The sequence below is a fragment of the Vanellus vanellus genome (genome assembly GCF_965231255.1).
Source record: "Vanellus vanellus genome assembly, chromosome: 7".
Classification (NCBI taxonomy): Eukaryota; Metazoa; Chordata; class Aves; order Charadriiformes; family Charadriidae; genus Vanellus; species Vanellus vanellus.
The window spans coordinates 40,932,169-40,955,980 of record NC_138912.1 but is presented as its reverse complement, the minus strand read 5'-3'; the positions used below and the strand labels follow the sequence as shown (position 1 = coordinate 40,955,980).

Below are 23,812 nucleotides of genomic sequence, written 5' to 3'. Positions count from 1 at the left end.
AGAGCGTGCAAACTGGCCTGCTAGGCTGGGCAGACACGTTTATGATAAATGTCTTTTTCCCTTGGCTGTGCCAGAATGAATTTAAAAGACGCTTGAGATGCCTGAACACATCACCACAGCGCCGGTGCCACGGGATGCTTGGAGGCAGTAAGAAGCCAACCGGAGATCTCTATGTGGCCAAAGGGGAAACCTTTCATTTTACCCACTGCTCTGCCTGGCTTGAGAAATTTTAGGGGGTGAACAGAGGAGAACTCCTGATGCACGGAGGGACTTGCTGGATTCACCCCATCCTTCCACAGTCCCACATCTAACCCCCGGACCCCAGCCCATGGGACCAGCTGTTTTCAGCACAGGTCGTTGCTTGTAAACACACACCCAATGGTGTGTCTGTATATATACATATATGTATATATGTATGTATATACACACAACTGAGAACCACTCATTTTCTGGGCTGAGATTTCACTTTCTAGTGTGAAAGTCTGATTTTGAATGATTTTTTTTTTTTTAATTTCTCCTTTCTCTCCCCTGTTACGAAACTAAAGAACTACAAGAATGAAACTCCAACTAAAATCTAACTTAAGACGACAGATTAGGTTAAAATCATGAGGGTGTAAGAATTACCAGACTGAGATTTTTTTCTTTTTTTTTTTTTTTTCCCCTGGCCTGTGCTCTATTTAAGGGAACTTGATTAAAGATGGGATTAAAATGCTCCATAGCCGTCGCTGCGTGCAGCAACTGCGAAGGCGGGGTAGGCTTCGTAGGCAGCGTATGTCGCTAAATCTTGTCCCATGGTGACCGCTTGTTTGAGCTGAGTGGCTGTGACAGTCGCGGCTGCGTTAGCAATGGTATATCCTGCAGAGGAAGGGAGGGGAAAAAAGGCAGGTTAATGAAAAGGCCTTCAAAACTCACCATCAACTGATAGTTTTCAATGGGAAGACTTTGCCGTCGATGGGAATGACACAGGGAGCGATGAGTTTGTCAATGGGAATAATCTAATTCAATTAAATAGGTCATTTCTGGCATGTCTTTTCTCCACGTTAAGGGTAATTAAAAAATCTGAAAAATTAATGTGTTTTCCTCAGCTATTATTTCGTAAACACGCTGTTTGGAAAATGCCCCTCTCTGTTGAATATTTTTTCCTTAGGCTTTGATTATTTCTGAGCTAAGAGGGTGGTAATGGTGCTCTGTACATGTCCTCCCACGCATGACGTGAGGAGAGCAAGAAAGTGACATAATATAGGGGAAATCTGGGCGGGTTTTATAGCGAAAATATGGTTCTGATACCCTTCACAGCCAAAATACATGCAATTCAGGACAGCCACGTTAGAGGGGAGGGAAACTCCCTCTATACAATATCAGGGAGAAAATATTTAGTACGCTGGATTTCGCCCCCCCCCCCATCAGTTTCTAATGGAAAATGTGATTTCAACACTTCAAAATTTTCCATGGGAAAATGTTAGCTTTACTGATTGAAAATGATTCACTGGGAAAACAAACATCATTTGGGGCTGGCCTGTCTGAAAGCAGGGGATAGCAGCTTTTCAACCAGACCACAATAGTTTGTTGTGAAAGAATAAGAATCAAGACAAAGCCCAAATTTGGGAAGAGCAGCTGGGGTACCCAGTGGCTCTGCTGGACCAGACTCTGCTGCCAAACTACATCTCCCAGGGTCCAAAAGCTCCAACTGACCAGCTGGACAACGGGATCAACTCAAGGTCAGTCAGAGCCGAGGTCCTCTCGGTGGGGGGTATGGAGATATTGGGTAACACCAAGAGCACATTGCCTTGTTGGAGGTGTTACCTTAGGGGAAAACATGAGAAATTTGCTATAATTTGAGTATTGTGGCCACCCACAGTATCTTCTTTGCATCAGCAAAGTGAGGTGCAACCTTTCGACTAGGAATTGAGAAATATGTCATTTAAAGAATATCTGCCACCACCACAAGAGAAATGAGCTAGCAGCATGGGCATCGCCTGAACCCAGCTGGGCTTCAGCAAGCCCTGATCAAGGACCGGTGTGTGTTGCAAGCAGAAAGTTTAATGTATGTCAATTTGTTGAGTTTCCAAGACAAATAAATAAGGGTGGATGAAAGAAAAAGGAGAGATTATAATTAAGCAGTAAGTGGAGACTGGATTCAATAAAGAGCCCATTTGGTTTCCACGCTACGGAAGCCTGTGCGAACCCAGACAAATTGATTTTTCTGTGGCTTTTGCGGACTCCTGTGGCAGGAAGCCGGATAGATTTTCTTTTTTTTTTTATATATACTTTTTTTTTTTTTTTAAATCCATCCTTGAGACACTCCAAACAACTCAATAGTACTGACTAATGCATTCCTCATGTACAGTTTGGCATGCGTTGCTCCCACTACATCAGAATAATGATCATGCTGGAGAGCACAGTAAATGTAATGCGTGTGAGCTAGATTCCTGCTCCCAGCCTGTGTTTTCCATGACTTCCCAAGCTGTTTTGGGCAGTTTCAAGAGCTGTTGGGTATGAATTCACAAACTGGAAAAGAAACTTTCCAGCGGGGCTGTGTGTGAGATTTGGAATCAGATCCTAACTTTCATGGTTGCATCATTTCTTTGGCAGATGAAATCAAAAGGTTTGGTTCAAAAGGAACTGGGGGTGCTGGGGGAGGACGGATGGACCATCAATCAATCAACTGTGCATCTTTGCAGTGAGGAAGATCTACTCCATCCTGGGTGGCATCAGCCAGACCGTAGCCAGAAGGTCCAAGGATGGGACTCAACCCCGATGTGGCACTGGGCACACCAGTTCCGGATCCTGCGCACTATCTGGGGCTCCCGGTTGAAAGGAAGCATCCACAAACTGGAAGTAGTGGAGGGGAGGTGTGCACCTGGAATGGTGCCCTGAGCGGTAGCGGATCCCCATCCTTGGACACTGCCCCACCTCACCTGGACATGGCCTCAAACAACAGGTTAGGGCCTGACCTCCTGGAGAGCAACTCTGTGGAAAGGGACCTGGGAGTCCTGGGGGATAACAGGATGCCCACGAGCCAGCAATGTACCCTGGTTGGCCAAGAAGGCCAATGGCATCCTGGGGGGCATCAAGAAGAGTGTGGCCAGCAGGTCGAGGGAGGTCATCCTCCCCCTCTGCTCTGCCCTGGTGAGGCCGCATCTGGAGCACTGTGCCCAGTTCGGGGCTCCCTGGGTCAAGAAGGACAGGGAACTGCTGGAGAGGGTCCAGCAAAGGGCTACAGAGATGATGAGGGGACTGGAGCATCTCTCTTATGAGGAAAGGATGATGGACTGGGGGCTTTTTAGTCTGGAGAAGAGAAGACTGAGGGGGGGTCTTATTAATGCTTATAAATACGTAAAGGGAGAGTGCCAGGGGGATGGGAACAGACTTTTTTCAGTGGTGCCCAGTGGCAGGACAAGAGGTAACGGGCACAAACTTGAGCATAGGAAGTTCCATGTAAACATGAGGAGGGACTTCTCTCCTGTGTGGGTGGCAGAGCACTGGCACAGGCTGCCCAGAGAGGTGGGGGAGACTCCCACTCTGGAGCCGTTCCAAACCCGCCTGGACGTGTCCTGTGCCACTGCTGGAGGTGCCCCTGCTCTGGCAGGGGTTGGGACGGGGTGAGCTCCAGAGGTCCCTTCCAGCCCTGACCAGTCTGGGATTCTGTGAACCTGCTGTATCTGCAATATTGACCCTGCTGAGAGTGGGGTCGGACCAGAGACCCCCAACCCCACCCCCGGTGCTTCCAGCCTGAGTTGTTTTATGGTATGTACACCGTAATCTGGGTAGTCCTGATGTAGAGATAAACTGCTATATAGGCAATGAAGATGCCATACACATAAATAACATGAGCCAAGGTAGAGGCGTGTGGCGAAGCACAGCCAGGCCTGTCCTCAGTGGCCCAAACCAGATTCATTCTTGACATCCGCAAGGAAGCAGCAGGAAAAATAATATTCCAGGAGACCTTTGCTATACAGACCTTCCCATACCTGGAAAAGCTGGGGCTGCAGGAGGCACCTCTGCTCCCTCCGTGGGAATCCCCAGCGTCTGAAGGGTGTACTCGGCCGCGTAGGTTTTTGCTTCATCAATATAGGCACTGAGCTTGGGCGGTGTGAAGGGATGTCTGGGAGTACAGAAAAATGTTAGCTTGGCTTTTTTTTTTTCTTTTTCTTTTTTTTTTTTTTTTTCTCTCGGACTTTCCTGCAAGATGCTTAGATCCTCTTATAGATCATCCCACACATCAGACGGAAACATTATTTTACCGTGCTGGTACGTTAACAAAATTATTCTCCCTGAGTCTCATTTTGGACACGACATCCCGCCAGAGCACGTTGTGCATTTTCAGTCTGAAAGAAAGCCTGCCGCCGTCTGGGTTTTTCTTTAAAATACACAGCAAACAATGTTTTACACCAGAAAATTTTAGACTCGTATTTGGAGCTGCATTATCAGCGCGTTCCTTCAAGCTGCTTTCTTTTTCCCCACAAGAGCTACAGTAGGCTTTGTTTTTGTACTAAAAAAGCACCCTTTTGCCTGATTATTTCTGGCTTTCTGTAACCTTTGCACTACCAGAGAGGGAGCACCAAGCATGGCAGGCATCACTATCCGTCTGTTTTAGTTTGTGGATGTTTTTCTCCCATAGATATATATTTTTATATATATACACAAAGGAAATGGAGACCTGTGCGATTGTTTTTTGAGGAGAGATGCTAGATAAAATGCCGTTTAAAAAAAAAAAAAAAAAATCCTAAACCCCAGAAAACCTCAGATAGTTACATACATGGTGGGGTTCTGGCTGGCGAGGGCAGGGATGGTGATTTTGTACAGGAAGAGCTGTCTTTGGTCTTGGCCAATGGCAGAGTGGAGCTGGTAAACAGGTTGTCCCCAGTTGTTTTTCTGGCAGATTTCTTCTAAGATCTAGAAGGGAGGAAAGGGATTTTTTTTGCTTGGGTTAATTGCTGCGCAGTAGCCTTCTCACCCAGCTCTGGTCAGCTTCCTTCTATTCCAAAGGGGTTTGGAGGGTGTCGTGGCAGGTCCCTCAAGGCATAGCAAAAGAAACATGAAATAAACAGCTGATGGGATACTACCTTCACCTTGAAGTATAAAATTCATCTACATTTTTTTTATATTTCAAAAATCTGTTTAATTCCCGAAGTTAATTATTACCCTGTTTAAATCGGCCGTCTTTGTCCTTTTGCTGATTAGCTGTTTTATTCTGTTATCGGCATGGTTTTCTTTGAATCCTCTGCAGAAACTCTATCTATGCACTTCTATTGAACAGTGCTGAAACACCAGGGCTGCATTCATCTTCACTGCTCTGTTACCTCCCTGGCTTAGTGGGGGTGCATAAAAAGTCCAAATAGCCTTCTTTTTTTTTAAAAAAAAAAGGCTGTGTTTCCATCCAATTAATTATACAGGCTTCAATAGGCGATTTCTGCTTCTAGTTTGAAAGAGAAATGCTGAACCACGTTGCCCCCAGCCTTAGCACAGCTTATTCTGTGGTAATTTGGAATCGCTGTCCAAAAACATTCTTGCTTCGGCTTTGTACATTTTTTTTTCCTGATTTTTTTTTTTTAACCCACAGTGTATGTGCTGTCCCAAATGAGTTTGAATGCAGCGTGGTGTTCCCGTGCCTCCCTATAAGTGGTGCTTGGACCAGGGTTTTTTTTTTTTTTTTTTTTTTTTCGAGTAGCTCCACCAGATCTGCCACTCAGCTGCGAAGATGTTGGGTCTTGGGGCTTTGCGGCATTGACCATGCTGCCAGCTGGGTCAGACCAGAGACCCCTGGGTGCCTCCAAACCCGCATCTTTCTGTGGCCTGCCCTATTTAAAAATTACACTTAATTTTATTTAAAATTAAGGTGTAAAATTTAAACGTCAGCGCTGGCTGCTTTTAATTTTTGTAATTGTGGCTCCAACCGCCGTTTAGCACTTTGTAGCGTAAACAAACCAGTTCATTCCATTTCCTGACTATGGCAGCACTTCTTCCCTGCTGTCCCAACGCCTTTATACGGATGTCGGGTTTATAATGTTACATCAACATTTAAGTCCTCAACAAGACAGATCTGCTTATTCACACCGAGCATCCCAGCTAAGCGGTGGGAATGAAACCCATCATTCAACGACGCTGTTGGAACGGTCTCGGTGCAATGGATGGGGAAGCTGACCAGGTATTAATGAGGCTGTCCTATTAACAAGGCTGTTGTGAAGCGCGCTGTCGCTGTTTAAGACCCACTGTGGTAAAATAGTAAGCAGTGTGTGTGTGTGGGGGGGAGGGGATCAGGGAGCTCAGCTGCTGGGAAAATATGCCCCAAAAAACTAGTGTTGCAAAGGCCTGGCGCTGTTACGGCACCGTTTGGAATACACACAGCGTGGGTTTTGCCTGGATGGGAAGAGGTAAAAATGAGTTTCACCTGCCCTAAGGTAGGGCAGCACCACCAGGGCTATTTCACCCATCTTATACTCTTTTAATATAGAGTAAGGGGACTGTGAAATTTTGAAGAGTGGGGGGAAAAATACACTTTCCAGCTTTCTGGGGGAGAAAAAGACGTTTTCACACGCTTTGGCAAGCCAGATGCTGTGGCAATTGAAGTACTATGGGCAAAGACGTGCTTCAAAATTCAGGATTAAGTTAATTCCTCATGTTGCTTTGGATGATGTAAGGGGAAAGGAGTTGCCGTAAGAGCTAGACTCTCAAAAACTCGGGGAATTTGTTCTCCTCAGCCCTCACCCATCCAGCTGGATCCCAGTCCCACACACACGACCACATCAAAAGCCTCCTTGTGCAACCAGAGTTTGTGCGCTGGGCTGGGTTGTGCAGGCAGTCGACACCTCTTTCCCCATAAATGATTTTGAAACGTACATTATTTTTCTACGTGTGTGTATTTGTTCCTCGGTCAAGCCCCCAGCAATGCATCCTGTTTTTTGAACCCATTTTGGGGGAAGAATTTCTTTACCCTCAGTGCTTTTATGGGGCGACAGCCATGGTTGGTTTTCATCTTACACCCATGGCTGGTTATGAAAACTTCCCTCCGAGGGGAAGCGGACACCGTTCTCCAGCGAGGGGATGGTTATTGCAAGATGCAACTCATGGTATTTTATGTTTTTTTTTAATGTCTTTTGAGATGCAAGAATGCATTTAGTGCAGATTCAACCTGGGGTCCGTTTTCCTAAAAGCGTTTTGGGCAAAGAAAACCTCTGGCTGGGATGTTGACCCTCTTTTTTTTTTCACGCACGTACCTGAGGAGCGAGTTTGATGCCTTGGGGCTTTAGCGTGACGTGGTTCATCGGCGTGAGCTCCATTCCTGGCAAGAGGTCGTAGAGTTTATCCTCTCCCCTCTTTTCTCCTTTGAGCTGGTATCCGCGCCCCAGGCCCGTGTACGCCAGGTAGCCGCGACCTCCCAGTCCTCTAACTCCCGCAGCCCCTACAGGTACATTCATGTAAATTTCTAGGAATGTAAGAAGGCATTAAACTGAATCAAATCACCGGAAAAATTACCCTGATTCTCGCTGAAATGGAAAAGTTAGCCCCACTCGCCGGGTTTGGGAAGAAGATGGGCAGGAGCTCCCCGTAGCCTGCTGCTGGGGATAGCCATGCTCTATGTTGACACCCTTTCTTTTTGGGCTCATATGCTTGGACAGGTGAGGTTTTCTGGGGGGGGGAGCCCTGCTTCTTTCTTACACAGTTTCCATCTTCTCTGGTCAGTTTTGATTTTGTCACACCTTTCTACCCAGATTTGTAGTTGAAAGGCAGAGAGGGGACAGCTGATATCACTTGCTACCCACCAGTGTAATTTCCCTTTCATGAAGAATTCAGAGTTTATACAATCTGTCGATTATATAAACCAAAACACTTTTTTTTTTTTTTTTTCCTCGGGAAGCCCTACTTGGGAGTGTGGGGAGACCGTAAGGCAAGAGAAGGCTGGTGGGTTATCACATCGGCAGCTCTCCCAATGCAACCTTCATAGAAGCCGGTTCCACCTGTGAGGGCAAAAACAAAATTCCTGCTCCCCTGTCCCCTTCCTTGGGAAGGGGGAAAAATGGGCTGGCACGGTCCTTGCCAGCCCTACCAGGGTGGCAAGCCTGCCGTGGGACACGGCTCTGGGCTTGGGGACACAAGATGACTGCCACAGGCATCATCTTTGGAAGGAAGATCAAATGGGCAGATTTATTTATTTTTTTGCTAACCCCCAAGCTTAGTTCTTCACTTACCAAACGACGCCTGCAACAATATTTAATTTGGGGGTACCTGAGCCTGGGGATTTGATTTGGTCCCATGTGCACTCACCCGAGATCAAAGGCAGAGCCCCAGCAGCTTTCAGAAATACTCTCTGTTTTCATAGGCTGCTTATTATTAGGTTAACGATCCCCCAAAAGAGAAGTCCATCTCCAAGGCTCGCAATTAATGGCTTGATTTCAGTGTTGGTTCCCTACCCTGCATCAGGGCAATGTGACCTCCTTGGGAAACTCCGTGGCTTTGGGTCAGAAAACACCAGGACTGGTAAAACTTTCCCTTTGACCTTCAAAGCAAAGCGGAAACACAGCGGAGAGCTGTGCCTGGTGGCGGGTTGAGGGAGTTGGCTTTGAAGGGGAGAAAGGAAAATTATTTTGTTTGGTCTTCCCTGCTGGGGCAAAATCAGGAGGATTCGTGGTTTATTTATGCTGGACCGAGGGTGATCTGCAAGCTTTTCCAGGCTTGCTGGGGGAAAATGGTTATTTTTTTCATGCCCTGCTTAGTCTGCTGGAAGATCGCTATGCCTTTGGGAAGGACAGAGTCTAAAAACTGTGTTCTCCACAGCCCTCTGAAAGAGGTCCAGCGTCCAGGGTAAAGCCAACACACTCGACGTGAGTCTGGGGAGCAGCCACCCAAGCCCCAGAGGAGATATTTTGCTAGCGTTGAGTATTGGTGTGACAGGAGTTACCTCGGATGGACGGGGGCCGGATGATGCTCCTGTTGCTGAGCCCCTTGGCAGCAGGGAAGTGGAGGTTGGGGATAGCTGCGTAGGCCTGGGGTGCGTAGAAAACCGGGGCGCCCAAGTAGGCGGTGGCTGGGTCGTACACGTGTCCAAAGGCGTAGGTGTATTCTCCTTGCAGCATGGTACCTCTGCCGCCCGTGCCCCGAGTGTATCTGATGTAGCTGTCTTTGTCGACAGGTTTGGCTAACGTCACCTCGATCGGGGACCCATCCAGCACCTTCACACCAGGATGGCAGGGAGAGAGCACGGGAGAAGCACAAGTGTAAGTCTCCAAAGCGCATGGGGATTATCCTGCCTAGGGAGGCACTTTCCCCACATGGTTTGCTAATGGGATGGGAAGATGGAGAAAACCACCCCACAAAACCCCCAAATCTCCCTCCTGTGGGTGGAAGAAGGCACTGGCTGGGTAAAGGTTTAACGTGTTGAAAGCACACAGCCCAGACCCCGGCCAGTTGAGGTTCCTTGACCAAATTAGCCTAGTTGTGAAGCCTTCAAAAGGCTTTGCTTCCCTGCAAAGTAGCGCGTAAGTCAGCAAGATTATATGTGCTCCTATGGAGAATAGCAATAGCGCTAAAAATAGGAGTGGGGTTAACACCTCTTTGGGAACAGCTCTTGCATTACAGCGCCGTGAATTACGTGTAGTGCAAGAGGTACTAAATACAGCAAACCTCCTTGCAAATCCGCATCTGAATTTGGAGCAGATGTTTTGGGTTGACCTTGTTTGTCCCGGTTTGCCATTCACATGCTGTCCTGTGAGTGTTTTTGTTGGCAGACGTGGACCAAGGATGTGAATGTGAGCCAAGGGGACCCGTAACCCCTCGTTTGCTAGTCTGTGTTTAGGCTTTCCTCTCCTTATTTTTTTTTTCTTCTTTCTTTTTCTGAGCAGTGAACCACACTCTGAGCCAGGCAAACATTTAGCACAAATGCAAGGAGCAAGAAGCCAAAATGAACAGTTTGTGTACATCAGAGCTGCTGAAAGGCGAATTCTGGAGTATAAAAGCAGCCTGCAAAGAGAAAATAGGACTAACGCCTTCAGGATGTTTTTGTAGCTAATAAACCAGGCGGCTTTGTTTCAGCTGTGTATAATATACCGCACACAAGCCCCACAAATTAGCATTTGCAGCAGCTTTACCTTCCCATTCAAGGCTTTCATAGCTTCCACCGCATGTTCTCTTTTATTAAAGTGCACAAAGGCGTAGTCTCTAATTTTCTTTACTCTCTCTACCGCACCTGCAGAAAATGTTGACATATTAGTTGGAAATGGGTATTAGTTGGAAAATACAGATCTGAAAGAGCAACTGTGTTGGGTTATGATCCCTTGGAGAGCAAATGCTGATCAAGGGTAAAAGAACAAGAGGACAGCGTCTTCTTACCTCTTAGGATGTGTATATCATGGGAAAGCAAATATACAATGGTTGTAGCATTTCAAGGCAAACTAGAAGTATTTGGGGTCAGACTCTAGTAAGTTTCCCACTAAACTGCAGTGGTTCTCTCCTGTCCAAGCTGCTCTGCTGGATGCTACCTTTGGTCTTTTGTCTCCCTTCTGTGACAGACCACCAAGTCTGGATGGTCGAGCAGGATGTGCAACAGCCCAGGATTTGGTGAGCTACAGGTAAGGTTGTCTCCATGTTTTCATATGTCCATCGTACATGTTACTCGGAGGCAACTTGAGGCAAGCTGATGCTTCTGCCATAAAACAAGGAGGCTCTTCTCTTAACCATCGACTCAGGATGTTCAGTAAGAACAAGCTCCCAGTCCTGCCCAGGACAGAGCAGCCCCAAGCACGGGGATGGGTTGGGACTGATGGGGCAGTAGGTTTGGCCCTAATAAACAGCCTTTCCCGTGCAAATAGGGCATCCCTGTGATGGGGCCCCAGGTGGTGAGGGATCCCCATGCCCAGGGATGCCCTGACCTGCCTGGACGCGGCCCTGGTCAGCCTGCTGCAGCTGCGGCATTGGCCCTGCTGGGAGCGGGGTTGGGCTGGAGACCCCCATCATGGTGCCTCCAGCCTCTGTGATTACCCAAAATAATTCAAATGTAAATGGCTTCTTGTTCTTCTCTTCTATGTCCACCCTCTACAGCTTTCCCCTTCCCTTGTCAGCTGCTCTGCTGCCAGCACTGAGATACTCAGCACTAATAAGTTTGTCTCCAAAACAACCACACTGGTCCTATTCCCTCTGGTCACAAGCTTTAGACATCTGCCTTTTCTTCTCTAATTGTTCATCTTCCCCACTCCTGTGGGTTGGGAAGCACATCGTCAACCAGCCCAGCCACCGAAACTATAACACCCCCAAACACATCCTTTAGAAATATATGCTGAACGACACTTCTGTTGGCTTCTTACCCTTTAAAGCTGAACAGGTGCACAGGGAAATGTCATATTGCCGCAAAAAAAAGCACTTAAACAACTGCAGGAGAAAATATATTTCTTTGGAGTTCAGGGGGAGTCATTAGGAGCTCCAGTGGCCTAAATGAAGCCTGTCCCAGCCTATAACCTGAGCAGCATGCACATCTTCAAAACGACACCGGAACGGTAAGTAGCACTTTGTGTCCTTCTGGGATCGGCAGGTGATTTTCTAAGCCTAAAGTTATGGGAGTTATATGCTGATGCCTTGTTTACAAGTCAAGGCTTTAATGAACTCTCTGCGTTTTGAAAAATCCCCCTTCTGCCTCCTCGAGCGCGCTCTGTGCTACTGATCCTCACCTGAGCCAAAAATCTTGCTCTTCCCTGCTCCTGCCTCTGCTGGGGCAAAGCGATGTGATACTCACCCTCAGGTCATCTCCGCGGAGAGACTGTATGTGTGACGTTACAGGGGGAATATCGTCTCCTTGGGTACATTTGGAGAGCACGACCTTCCTGCCGGAAACTTTGCCAGGGATGAGGATTTTTGCCAAAGCCTCTAGGGAGCAAGGGCAGGGCTTTTCCTTGACACGAGTGAGGTATATCTCTATAGAACTCATCAGGTACTACATCTGGCACAGATTTAAGGGGTGATACTTGTACTACGTTACGCAAAAGCAGCATTCCTGGTAGTGTCTAAGGAGGCCGTAGCGACGCGGTAATTGCTCTGCCGTGGGGGCTTCTGGATCGTAACTCTTCTCATTAGGATCATTTTTTATTGGATGACTCGTTATTGTCAAAACAGCTTCTTAATGCCCTGGATCAAATGTACTCTTCAGGCAAGCAGTACCAAAATGCACCTCAATGAATAAGGTAGACAACCAAGGAGGGGGAAGTGAATCATTTCAGACCCTTGCTGACTATTTTGGTTGTAATCTCATAATCTCACTATAACTTAAACTGCATTCGCTCTCTCCTCAAAGCTCTCAAAGCTCAGGTTTTGCTGCTCTGATGTGCATTCTTTTTGAAAGCATGGCACAGTTTTAAGAATGGTATTCCTGGTTTTAGTCACAATACACAAAGCTGTCCATTTAAAAAAAAAAAAAAAAAAAAAAAGAATTTCTGGTACAAGAAGTAAAATGATAAAGCGATGAAAAGAAAATTAAAGATGATCTTCTCTTGTTATACTAGAGAACTTCTTTTAGGAGCAAAGTCAATGACTGTTACCAAAGTGCCAAAGGGGCATAAACGTGTTTCTGGGGAGTGCGAATAGTTCAATGTTCAGGAGGAAAACTGGGTAAATAAAAGGAGGAAACAGTTAAGGGAGTGTGATGATACATATTTAACACGAGGAAACTGGGATGTCTAACAGCTTGATGGTGGCTGAAAGTATTAGCCAGAAACATTAGAAGGACAGAAAAGACTCATAAACTTCATAAAGACCTTTACATTGCAGCCTAGTACAAAAAAAAAAATAAAAAATGTTTAGACCAGAAGTGAAAAATTAGTGAAGGAAAAATGAAGCTCTGTAGTATATTTTAAAAAAAATAATAGAAGGAAGTTAACAGGAACAAGACGAAAGGGGATTTCACACTGCCAAGCATAAGTTACTAATGCCTGATGGACTGTGTGGTCTGGAGAGCTGCAGAAATGGGTTATTTTTACTTTATTGGGTTTGGGTGGAATCTCCTAAAGCTGGAGCAACTCAGGAGTAAAATCTCCTTTGAAAGCTGGCCGGATTTTTATTCCAAACAAACTTACTTGCTTTTTGAAAAATCTCACCCTAAGTGCATGCAATATACCCCACAAAGGAATACCGTCATATTCTGTGTTAAATGATAAGCACTGATTATTCACAAATGTACAAAAGAATGTGGGGTATTTTTGTATGAAAATGATAGAATTCGGAGTTTAGACAGGTTAGATAAAAAGCATTTGTATTAAACCACCCTATTGCTATCATCATCCCTTGCCATAGAAGACGACTGCTGAAATCACCCAGCTGTTTCACCAACTCTATCTTTTTAAGGAAGACCAAAATGATTCGGAATCATTTCTATGACACAGGCATTCCCATGCAGCATTTTGGTTCTCTTCCAGTTACCAGTCATCCTAAAAAGGTTAGTAGTGTTGTTAGCTGGGAATTAAGCGGCCCTTAATGGGATGACATGATGTGGATGTTGGGTCGGAGTCTTCAGCCTAATGACAATTTTTGTGGCATTACACATGAATATTTTACAGTGGAAAACCAGTTATTTTTATCTCTTCCTTTGGCATTTTATGAATGGAGAAATATTTCCATTTGCAGTAGCAGTACTTATTTAGGAGCTACCATGCCAATGGGTTCCTACCTGGCTTGATGTTGTTGAACTCCTTTTCTATGGTCTCTTCAGTGGTCGAGAGCATAAGGTTCCTCACGTAAAGTATTTTTACCGACGACATGGTGTCCTCATCCACCTCCACTTCTGGTTCTGCCCAGTCAACAGCGATAGGGTGTCCCCACAACTGGATCCTTCCTTTAAAGGGATTGGCATAGTTAGTGTCAGACAGGCTTTGGCTCCTCTCACTTCTACTCAGAGACTATTTCACAAGCAGTATGAGCAGTAGAATAGGCCGATTCTACAAATGGGGCCAAGATAAGCCTTTCTAGCTCCACGCACAGCTGCTTTGTTAACTCATTTCCAAAAGCAGAACGTCACACTTTCAGCGTGCTCCTGCTAATACCCTAGATGCCTGCAGAAATGCAGCATCCAGGATTAAAGAAGTGAAAACATGGCATGATTCACCAACGTCTGCGTTCCTTTGAGTGCTCTCTAAAGGGAAATATTTTAATGAATTTATAAAAATCCCTCTTGGCTGCAAAAGTTTCATTCCCTAGATAACAGGAAAGGGATCCAGAAGTCCCAGCCAGATGAAACGAAATAGGAAAAGCCGGGATGTCTCTGCATGCAAGTATTTGAAGTCGTATGGTCCCTGCTGCAGAAGTAGTAGAAAGGAGGGACACAAAAATTAATGAGGCATAAAACAGGGCGTGGGAGTGGAGGTGAAGCCCTCTACACACTGGATCAAGCCACTGAGGGGCAGAGAATAAAAAGAGCAAATAAAGAGGTAGTTAAAGGTGATGTCGCCATGTTATCATGCTGAGGTCCATAATAATTTGCATCGAGTCACCTAATCTGTTAAGTAATGGATTAGACAATTAGTGATGTTCAATATGTAATGAAAACTGACTGCCGCAGCCTTGTCTCAAAGCTGTGGGAATCGCAGTGGTGAGCAGCAGGACAGCAGGTAAGGCAGAGGGATCTCCAAGTAGTGATGGTTGCTTCACCTCCTGTCTTCTCCAGATGGCAATGATACCTCTTTCCTCCTCTTTTTCTTCCCTGTCCCTTCTGCATGTCTTGCAGGGAGATCTTCCTCCCTTTTCTCTCCAGGAGTGGTTGAAATCTCTCTAATATCCAGAGCCCCAAATTCCACGTGCTCTATCTGTGGCCCACTTCTTCTCTGGCAGTTGTAATTGGCCCAGCAGCTAGCTCTTTGGATGTGGAGTAGGGAACATTTTCTGTCTTAGCAGCATGGTAAGTGCTAGATATTCCTTCCAAATAATGAAATAAAATGTCTGCCTCTTCTGCAAATGTCCCCCAAAGAGTAAGTGGATCTTTCTGTGTTTTTTCTTTCTTTCTCTCTGATCTTTATGACACGAAGATTGGGTCCTCCAAGGCCCTAATTATGTGCTAAAACCTGGAAGAACCCAGGGGATGCTTATGCCGGGAGAGGGAAAATGAGAATCCTCCTCCATCTTTGGAGACTTCTAGAAAAAGACATCCTATCTTGCATCTCCACTTGGATAACCCATCTGTGAGGGGATGGGAGCTTCAGAATAGAGAAAATTAGAGGGTGAGGGCAGAATTTGGAGACCCGTTTATCTACATTGGAAGTGAAAATCAACGAACTAAACGGAAAGAGGCTGCTCCCTGATAGGAAGGCTCATGAATGAGCCAGGATTTGTGGAGCGAGATTGGGCTGTTGTTCAGCTTTCGGCACTGCCCAGTCTGACCCGAGCTGTTAGTGACCAGAAATAGAGAGGTGGCTGCTAAAGGCAGCCAGCTGAAACGAAAGGCCGCGTGCCCCTTTCTGAATTACCATTTTCTGTTCAATAGTGGAAATAATGACCTGGTTGACTTGCAGCAAGGAACTAAGCTTGGTGCCTTCACTAGCCTCTTGCTAAAACCCAGTTTTCCTCCACCCTCTTGTTTAACCAGGAGACAGGACAAAGTTTTCATAAAAAGCATCTTTCTTTTTGGGCGTTTCTGTCTCTTCTACAAAGCTCCCTCAAAAGAGCAGCAAGGTTCACAGTAAAGGAAGCGTCTTGATAATGATATGCAATCTCACATTCATCCAATGCATCAGCTGGAGACACATTCAGTTCTGGCGTCACACTTTTTTTCAAGTTCCTCCCTTATGTTTGCAACATCAGAAGACTCTGGCTCCTGCTCAGGCCTTTGAAATTCCCCAAACTGTTTACCGAGATGTCCCTAAATTGGAAATCTCTAGAGCAATGCACACGTCTGTTCAGGGGTACGTGCTCGTTCCCATCTGTCTCACTGTCTTTGCTCAGGATTTCAAGTGCTCTGCTACCTCAAGGCTGCCGTTGGCAGCTGTGGCTGCGCCCGCTCCTTCCTTCGTTCTCGATATAGAAACCAAGAAAAAGTTGTGCTGAAGCACAGACTAACTGAACGTACTCCCACAACTAGGGAGATGTTAAACTGATGCAGAAAATGCACAATAAAAGGAAAAAGAATCAGTGTGAGATGTGCCACAATAGCTAAGTGTACTCAGTGCTCGACATCATCCTCCTTTTTTTTTTTTTTTTTTCAATAGAAAAAAGGATTTAAATGACTCGTGGTGTTTCACAGGCTGTCCAAAAGAAAGAGTGAAAGAAGGCTGGTGGGTTATGAACAAGTCTCAAAACAGAAGGTTTATCGGATTCTTTCACCAGCAAGTGAGTTGGGTTCAATAACGCAGTGCGGGAGATGCTGAACAAAAGATAGCATGAGAAAATTGGTGAAATCACTGCAAATGCTCCTAATGTTAAGTGAGTCCTTCATCTAACACCTGCCAAACTTCTCTCTCCTTCACAATGATCTTTGAATGTCCCCCAGTGCTCAATTGCATAGACTTATTTTTTATATTGGCTAAATCCTAAAGCAGTTCCTCATTTGAAGTTTTCTTCCCACATGGAAAATATCCATTTTCAGGAACATCCTCAGTACGTTGTCAAGGCTGAATATGTTCTTGGATGCTTTCTTGAGTGATGGTCTCTGAGAGGCTATATTTTATATATAGCCCAGAATAACCACAGCATAATACGTATCCTACAACAGAGCTGTATGGATACACACACCTAAATCCACCTAGCCGTATTTTTAATAAATTCAAGCTCCTAAACAAAGATCGTGGAGAAAGAGCATGGTACTAATTCAGGATCTATAGTGAACCGTCCACCCTGCACCCCAGAGCCAGGTTGACTCCATCGGCCAGCCGTGGTGTATTGGGGTCCCTCCTTGTTCTGAGTGTCTCTAGCATCCAAGAGGAGAAAACCCAACAGCATTCACTTCCTTGGGTACATGTGTCCTCTGGAGACTTCGGTCTCACTGCAGAGCAATGTGTACATAGGTGACCCCTGAGATGAAGCCATCCCTACCACCCACACCATCTGTACTAACCTGGGAGCAATTTTCTCCTGGCCATGGCTGCTGCCCGATGGCTTTCATATTCCACAAAAGCAAAACCCCGGTTTTTTGTTTTATCAGCTGCGCTAGGGTAGACAATGACGTCTACAACTCCATCCGTGACTTTCTTCATCTCTGCTAATATTTCCTCCCTCTTCTTGGTTTTGGGGATCCCTCCTACAAACAGGCGGCAGTTGTCCACGCTGGCACAGACTCCAAGGAGACGCCCGTTCCTGCGTATAAACAATATTGCTGGTTTGTCAGGCATCAGGATCAGTTCTCAAAGAGAGGAAAAAGTTAAAATAAAGGCCCCCTCTTGTCCCAAAACACACGTCAAACACAAGGCTTCCCACTCCTGCAGCATATGTTGCTGGGGACATTCGGGTGGTCTTGCTCAACGCAAGATCTAATGTGAAGGCTGCCACTGCCAAATTTGACATCAAAGTAAGGCAGCACAGTTGAAATGAAGATCACAGGGAAACGAAAGCCAAATTTTGCTTTTGCTTCCTGGGATTGTCCCCTTCGCTATTTGCAGAAACGGCTGCTACCAGGCAACTGTACCTACCACCCATGGTCACAGCAGTGACTCATGTCGCCACCAGTATAAGCTAGGTATTCATTATGTCCACTGTTGACTTGTAGATTCCCAGTCACCATTGGGCCTCATGACTGAGGTCTTGGGGAAAGAAAATCCCTTATCACGGGGAGACACCATCTGGGGGCTTACTGATACCAGCTGTTGTGCAGACTCCAAAGTAAAAATTTCCTTACATGGACTTTTCTCGCCTTTTTGTGGTCCAAGCACCTCTTGCAGGTCTTGAGAAGTTAAAAACTTCTTTAGAGAAGTCTTTGGAACAAGGGAAGTAAGCAGAGGAGGTGGAGGTGGAAGGTGCCTGATCTTTAAGACCCTCCAGCCTCTGATACAAATCATGTTTCCAAGCCCTTTCCTTGTGCCCTGTGACCTGCTCGTCATTAGGGTTGCTAGTAAAGCAATTCACAACTCATCGTTTCCTTTTTTTTTTTTTTAATGAAAGTCATAAAATCATCAGGATGGTTTATCTCTAAATGCTTCTAAGCAAAGGCATCTACTCATCCCACTTTGAACTGGAAAAAAAAAAAATAACAAGTGGTTGAAATCAATACAAAACATCTTGATGGGCCCATATGTTGTTGATTTCTGGGTGTTTTGTTCCTAATTTTTAGTCACAAACATGAGGGCTTTTTCTGTTCCTATCTATTAGGAAATGTCACTGTTTTGCCAATTGGTTTCCATCTTATTTCACCATTTTTTGCAATCGCTCTGTCTCCCAGAACATATCTGCAGTATAGGTGATGAGAGAGATTGGATAGGAATAAATCAACATAAAAACAGCCCAGAGGGGAACATGAAATAAACAGCAACAGCTAGGCAAAAGTTAATTTGATCCAAAGCAAAATATTTTTTCCAATGTTCTGGTAGATTTTTTTTTTTTGGTAATGAAGAAATTTCCTGAAAAAAAAAAATTTCCTCCTGGGGTGCATCAAGAGGAGTGTGGCCAGCAGGGCGAGGGAGGTCATCCTCCCCCTCTACTCTGCCTTGGTGAGGCCGCATCTGGAGTACTGTGTCCAGTTCTGGACTCCCCAGCTCAAGAAGGACAGGGAACTGCTGGAGAGGGTGCAGCATAGGGCTACCAAGATGATTAGGGGACTGGAACACCTCTCTTATGAAGAAAGGCTGAGGGAATTGGGTCTCTTTAGTCTGGAAAAAAGATGGTTGAGGGGGGGACCTGATCCATGCTTATAAATACTTAAAGGGTGGGTACCAGGAGGATGGGGCCAGGCTCTTTTTGGTGGTGCCCAGTGACAGGACAAGAGGTAACGGGCACAAACTTGAGTATAGGAAGTCCCACCTAAACATGAGGAGGAACTTCTTTACCTTGAGGGTGGTAGAGCACTGGAACAGGCTGCCCAGGGAGGTGGTAGAGTCTCCATCTCTGGAGACGTTCAAAACCTGTCTGGACGCGTTCCTGTGCAACCTGCTCTAAGGTGTCCCTGCTCTGGCAGTGGGGTTGGACTAGATGATCTCCAGAGGTCCCTTCCAACCCTATGATTCTATTATTCTATGATTCTATGAAAAGATTTTGGCTCTGATGAGTCCTACATATTGCCTTTGTACTATGGCAAAAAGCAATGACTGCACAGGGAGACAGGTGATTTCCTCTCAAAGCTTAGGTAGCTAAATAACCTTCCTCTGGGCTGCAAGGAAAAATATGCCTTACATAACCAAACAGATTAACATATATGATTTAAAGTTGATGTGAAGGTGTTTGCCACGCTTACCTAATTTCATAATTATTCAGTTGCTTTATTGCATTCTTTGCCTCCTGTTTATTGGAGAAAGTCACAAAGGCATAGCCCCTGTTGTTGCCATTAAAGTCCATCATCATTCTCATTTCGTAGATTTTCCCAATCTGCAAATAGAAAGAAAAGTGATTCTGAAAAAGAAGTTTGTCAGCAAGGTGGGAGGTGTTTAAACAAGACTTGGTGCTTCCTTGACTGTATCACATCAGAGCTCCACCAAGTCAGGGGTAGCCTGGGCCAAATCATCTCCAGTTCAGCCTTGAAATGCAGCTTTGAGTGTCAGTAACCTCTGCAATACAACTACCCACCAGAAAGTCTTACTTTTTCACACAGTGGTATAAGTTCATCTTCAAAGAGGTCTCGGGGCAGTTTCCCAATAAAGATCTCACACCCCCTCTCTGGTGGAGGGCCATCCCAGCCGGGTGGTGGGCCTCCGTATTTCCGCTGCCCATTTTCCTGCCATGGAGAAAAATAAAAAGATGGTTTAGATGTAGATTTAAAATGTGGATGTGGCCAACCTCTTCTTAGGGAATGACACTTTAGACATGCTCCGTTAGCAGCGGGCTGGAGGCAGACGCCCTCCTTCCCGCAAGGAGCAACTCTTTACAGATTCTTTATCAGAGATAACGGAGTATGCGTTGGCTGCCCCATTGCCATATCTACTGAAAGGCTTTGATGTCCCAGTTAGTATGCTGTTGAGATACCGGAGAAAGGTCTGGTTTGTACCTAGCTGAGTTTTCCTAAGGAACACACATCAGTGCATGCTCTGCAGCTCAATTGCTACTTCAGGTGTCCAAGATGGACACAGTCAAACACCTCCTTGGAAAATGTAGGTCTCCTTGGCTATGGGAGGTGAATCTCTGTGGACTGTGTTAGTTGTGGGCTGTGTAATATAACACTTGCAAAATTTATAACTTGTCGTGATTCCTCATCCAATCATAAACATTTATTAGCAATGATATTGCCTCTTATTTTAGTAATTGAGGGTTACCTTCCAATACAGACCAAAGAAGAGACCCAGAAGTATGGTGTTTGAAAGTAGAAGGACTTTCCAAAAGCAAAGGGCATCTGGACCTCATAAAGTGCTAACATACGGGAAGAACTGGGGATGAACACAGAAATTTGGAAAGAGACGTGGACAGAGTGAAAGGGGCCCACCAGGGAGCCTGAGGCATCGTTGGCAGTATGTGATGCTGGAGCTGCTCAACGCCCTTGAAAAAAGATGTTTGTGCCAGCAGTTGGGCTTAGTGAATAGGTAGCAATGCTTGGCACACGGTGTGAGGGCCTGGACCTGGAGATGGGTATGGAGAAATGGTGCACCCCAACGCCCATCCCTTCCTGCACCCAGGAGAGGTGAAGCACTTTCTCTAACTGTGCCGGGCATTTCAGAGGGACCCCAGCAGGGGAGCAGGTCTGGCCAGGGCAGATGACAGAAGCAGCCCTACAGGGGGCACAGAGGAGGGCCATCGATGGTGAGAGGCCACGCGAGGGGCAAAAGATCATGCCTGCCTACCCAGGAATTTCTTTAGATGGGAAGCAAGTCTTGGCCCCAAAATGGTACTCAAAGATGCAAAGACCAGCCAATATTCCATCTTTTTGCTTTGTTTTTGCTAGGTGAGTGTGTCTCTGTTATCCTCTCCTATTTTTAATCATCTTTCCTGTATTTCTTGTTTTCCTTCTTTCCTTCCTTCTCATGCTTTCTTCCCTGTCCGTCCTTCCTCCCTCCCTCCCTTCCTTCCTTCCTTCCTTCTTTCCTTCCTTCCTTCCTTCCTTCCTTCCTTCCTTCCTTCCTTCCTTCCTTCCTTCCTTCCTTCCTTCCTTCCTTCCTTCCTTCCTTCCTTCCTTCCTTCCTTCCTTCCTTCCTTCCTTCCTTCCTTCTTTCCTCTTCTTCCCCCCCCCCCTTCCCTCTTCCTCTCCTACCTTGCAGCAATGGTCTGCTCCCAGAGGAGCTGGGACTCTGGGCATTTTTCTGGTTTTGGCTCTCTGATAGTTTCCATAGTCATTTCGCACTCTGGGATTATTCCAGGCAAGTGAATGCCTGTATGGCTGACTTAAGAAGAAGGTCTAAAGCACGTAAGCAAACAAAGACCCTTGCAGGAAAATAAGAATATACCACAAGCTCTTTCAGTTTCCCTGAGCCTCTAACAAGCCTTTAATTATCCATGCTCATTCCCATTTTACTAATGTTTCCAGCATAATGTTGGAGTCATGGGGACGTTTGAATTTATGAATGAATTCTTATAGGAAAACTAACAGGAAGACCGTGATGTTTCAGGCTATTTTTCTGCCCCCAGTTTAGCTGAACTGAGCACATTGCTGGCATGGGATTTTTCCATCTCTTGAGCTATTCGTTAGGTGAAGGCAAAACGTGATGGTTGTGTTTTGTGTCATTGCGGTCATCTGCAATTTTCACTGGCGTGTCAGCTGGAGGAAGAGGCTGATCACCTGGAGGAATGCTGAGTAATGGTCTGAAAATGGCCAGAGGAGTATTACTGTCCCACTTCAAGCCAAGTGAGAGACAAAGAGACATTCAATCAAACAGTTTGGTTTCTTTTTTTTTTTCATTTTGTCAATGTATGTGGGAGCCGGTGTGTGAGGAGGCATGGCAAGACATGAAGCCATCCCTCAATCTGCATTAGCTTCGTTTGCGGTTTGAAGGCAGCATCTCAACAAACTCATCTTGGTAAAGTGTCTGGAGGGAAGGAGGACCACATTGTCCCCTTCACAAAGATGAGAGACCCTGGCGCGCGCTGAGGAAGAAGGTCTTTGGCTGCACCAATAGATAAGTTGGAGGAAAAGCCCAAGGAGATGTGGAAAAAGAAATCAAGAGGGGAAAAAGAAAGATAAAATGGTAAGCTTGGAAATGAAAAAAGATGTTGGGGAGTGTGCGAGGGCTGGGGCTTGCAATCTGTGGCTTAGGAATGTGCTATGGCCAGATGTGACAGTATGAAATACTAGAGACCAAAGTAAAGCAAGCCACAGTAAATATAAGATATAGAGAAGTTATTTATCTTCTGGGTCAGGTACAGCAGAAAGCCTCCTCAAGGGCAACAAACCCCACTGCTGGCCTGGTTCTGGGGTGCACACCGGATTAAGAGCTAGAGGAAAATCCTTTATCCCAAGAGTCTTAGTTATTGCTTTGGGCTGTTGTGCCCACTGGTGCTACACAAAGCAAGGCAAAGTTCAAGGCAGCCACATGCCTAAAATTCAGTTTTCAGTCACTTCTTCCAAGATGCAAGGTCACTCATGTTAGTGCCCAATGCTTTTGAAAAATCAGCTTGTTTTGGTCATGCTAACCAAGAACGACTTCTTCAGGTGGCTTTTGAAGGACACGCTCAGTCTCCATCTGCCCTAACCAGAGGAGGCTTTGCGCTTGGAGACCTTCAAGACTAAACTGGGAGCAAACCTTTGGTGTTTGGGCAGGTGAGGCACCTGCCCCACATACGCTTGTAGGTGTGCGAGGATCTGTACACGAGACAGATGCGGTGGTGACGTGTTGGGCTGCCTATGGCCAACTCTGGACCTACTCTCTTCTGAAACTTTGTTTAGTGGGTTTTCTTTGCTATGCTGCCGGTGCAGCCATGGCTTTGAGACAGCAATCCCAACCTTTCCCAACATTTAGCAATGCTCAGGGTTTGTTTTTTTTTTTCCACCCTTGTCGTAATTTGGCATTGGGAAAAGAATTCTTGGAGGAATAATAACCTGCTTCATAACGGACAGCATCTATCACAAGTAGTTACGTGCAACCTGTGTTAGAGAAAAGCAGAAGAATGAGCAAGGAGGGCTTCACACGTACAGATTTGCTGCTCAAACCCACAATGCAATGCATCGCTTCAGGATGAAGCCAGACCCTGCGCACAAAAGGACATGACCGTGAGTTCCTACCTGGATCAAATTATATCCCGTTCGCTGAATTAACGCACGGAGGGCGGCTTCTTTCTGTGTGCCGGTCAATCCATCCCCGGATTTGTGATTTGATTCCATTGTGAGTGATTATCAGCAAAAAATCAGGTTAATTAGGGGTGCTCACTGCAATCAAATTTAAGATAAATTAAATAAATTAATATGGCTAGGAGGAGAAAGTCCACCCTCCTGAGAAAGTTAACAGGATCATTCTTCCTAAATCAGTCATCTTGAGATAAAACCAAAACAAAATGCCACAGGTGGTGGAACAGGGAAAAATAGCTGCACCCCCCCTCCCACCCTCCCCCTTCCATGTTGCATAAAAATAAACAGCATTTAAACCCACAGTCAGATTTTCGGACAGCACTCCAGTGAGACGCAGAGGGGTGTTGTAACATATCAGTGCACGTGGCTTAGGAGGAAAACACATGTAAGATGCCTGATCCTGCGCTGAGTACACGACAGCGAGTCCTTCGTGCCATTGCATCCCGCTGATGCTGGGGAAGGAACCTCGGACAAGCCCTGTCTGGCACTTTATGAGAAACA

At 45.9% G+C, this 23,812-nt stretch overlaps 1 protein-coding gene across 1 annotated transcript; it reads right to left on the bottom strand.

The window, feature by feature from the left end:
* Positions 1-703: 703 nt before the first annotated feature.
* Positions 704-23,347, bottom strand: A1CF (APOBEC1 complementation factor; the record flags this gene model as incomplete). Its single annotated transcript, XM_082486222.1, is given in 11 exon segments — positions 704-855; positions 3,972-4,105; positions 4,760-4,896; positions 7,218-7,426; positions 8,900-9,170; positions 10,086-10,183; positions 13,646-13,805; positions 17,016-17,256; positions 19,343-19,473; positions 19,685-19,819; positions 23,249-23,347. Coding segments are annotated over 11 exon segments (1,767 nt in total).
* Between the last annotated feature and the right edge of the window lie 465 nt (positions 23,348-23,812).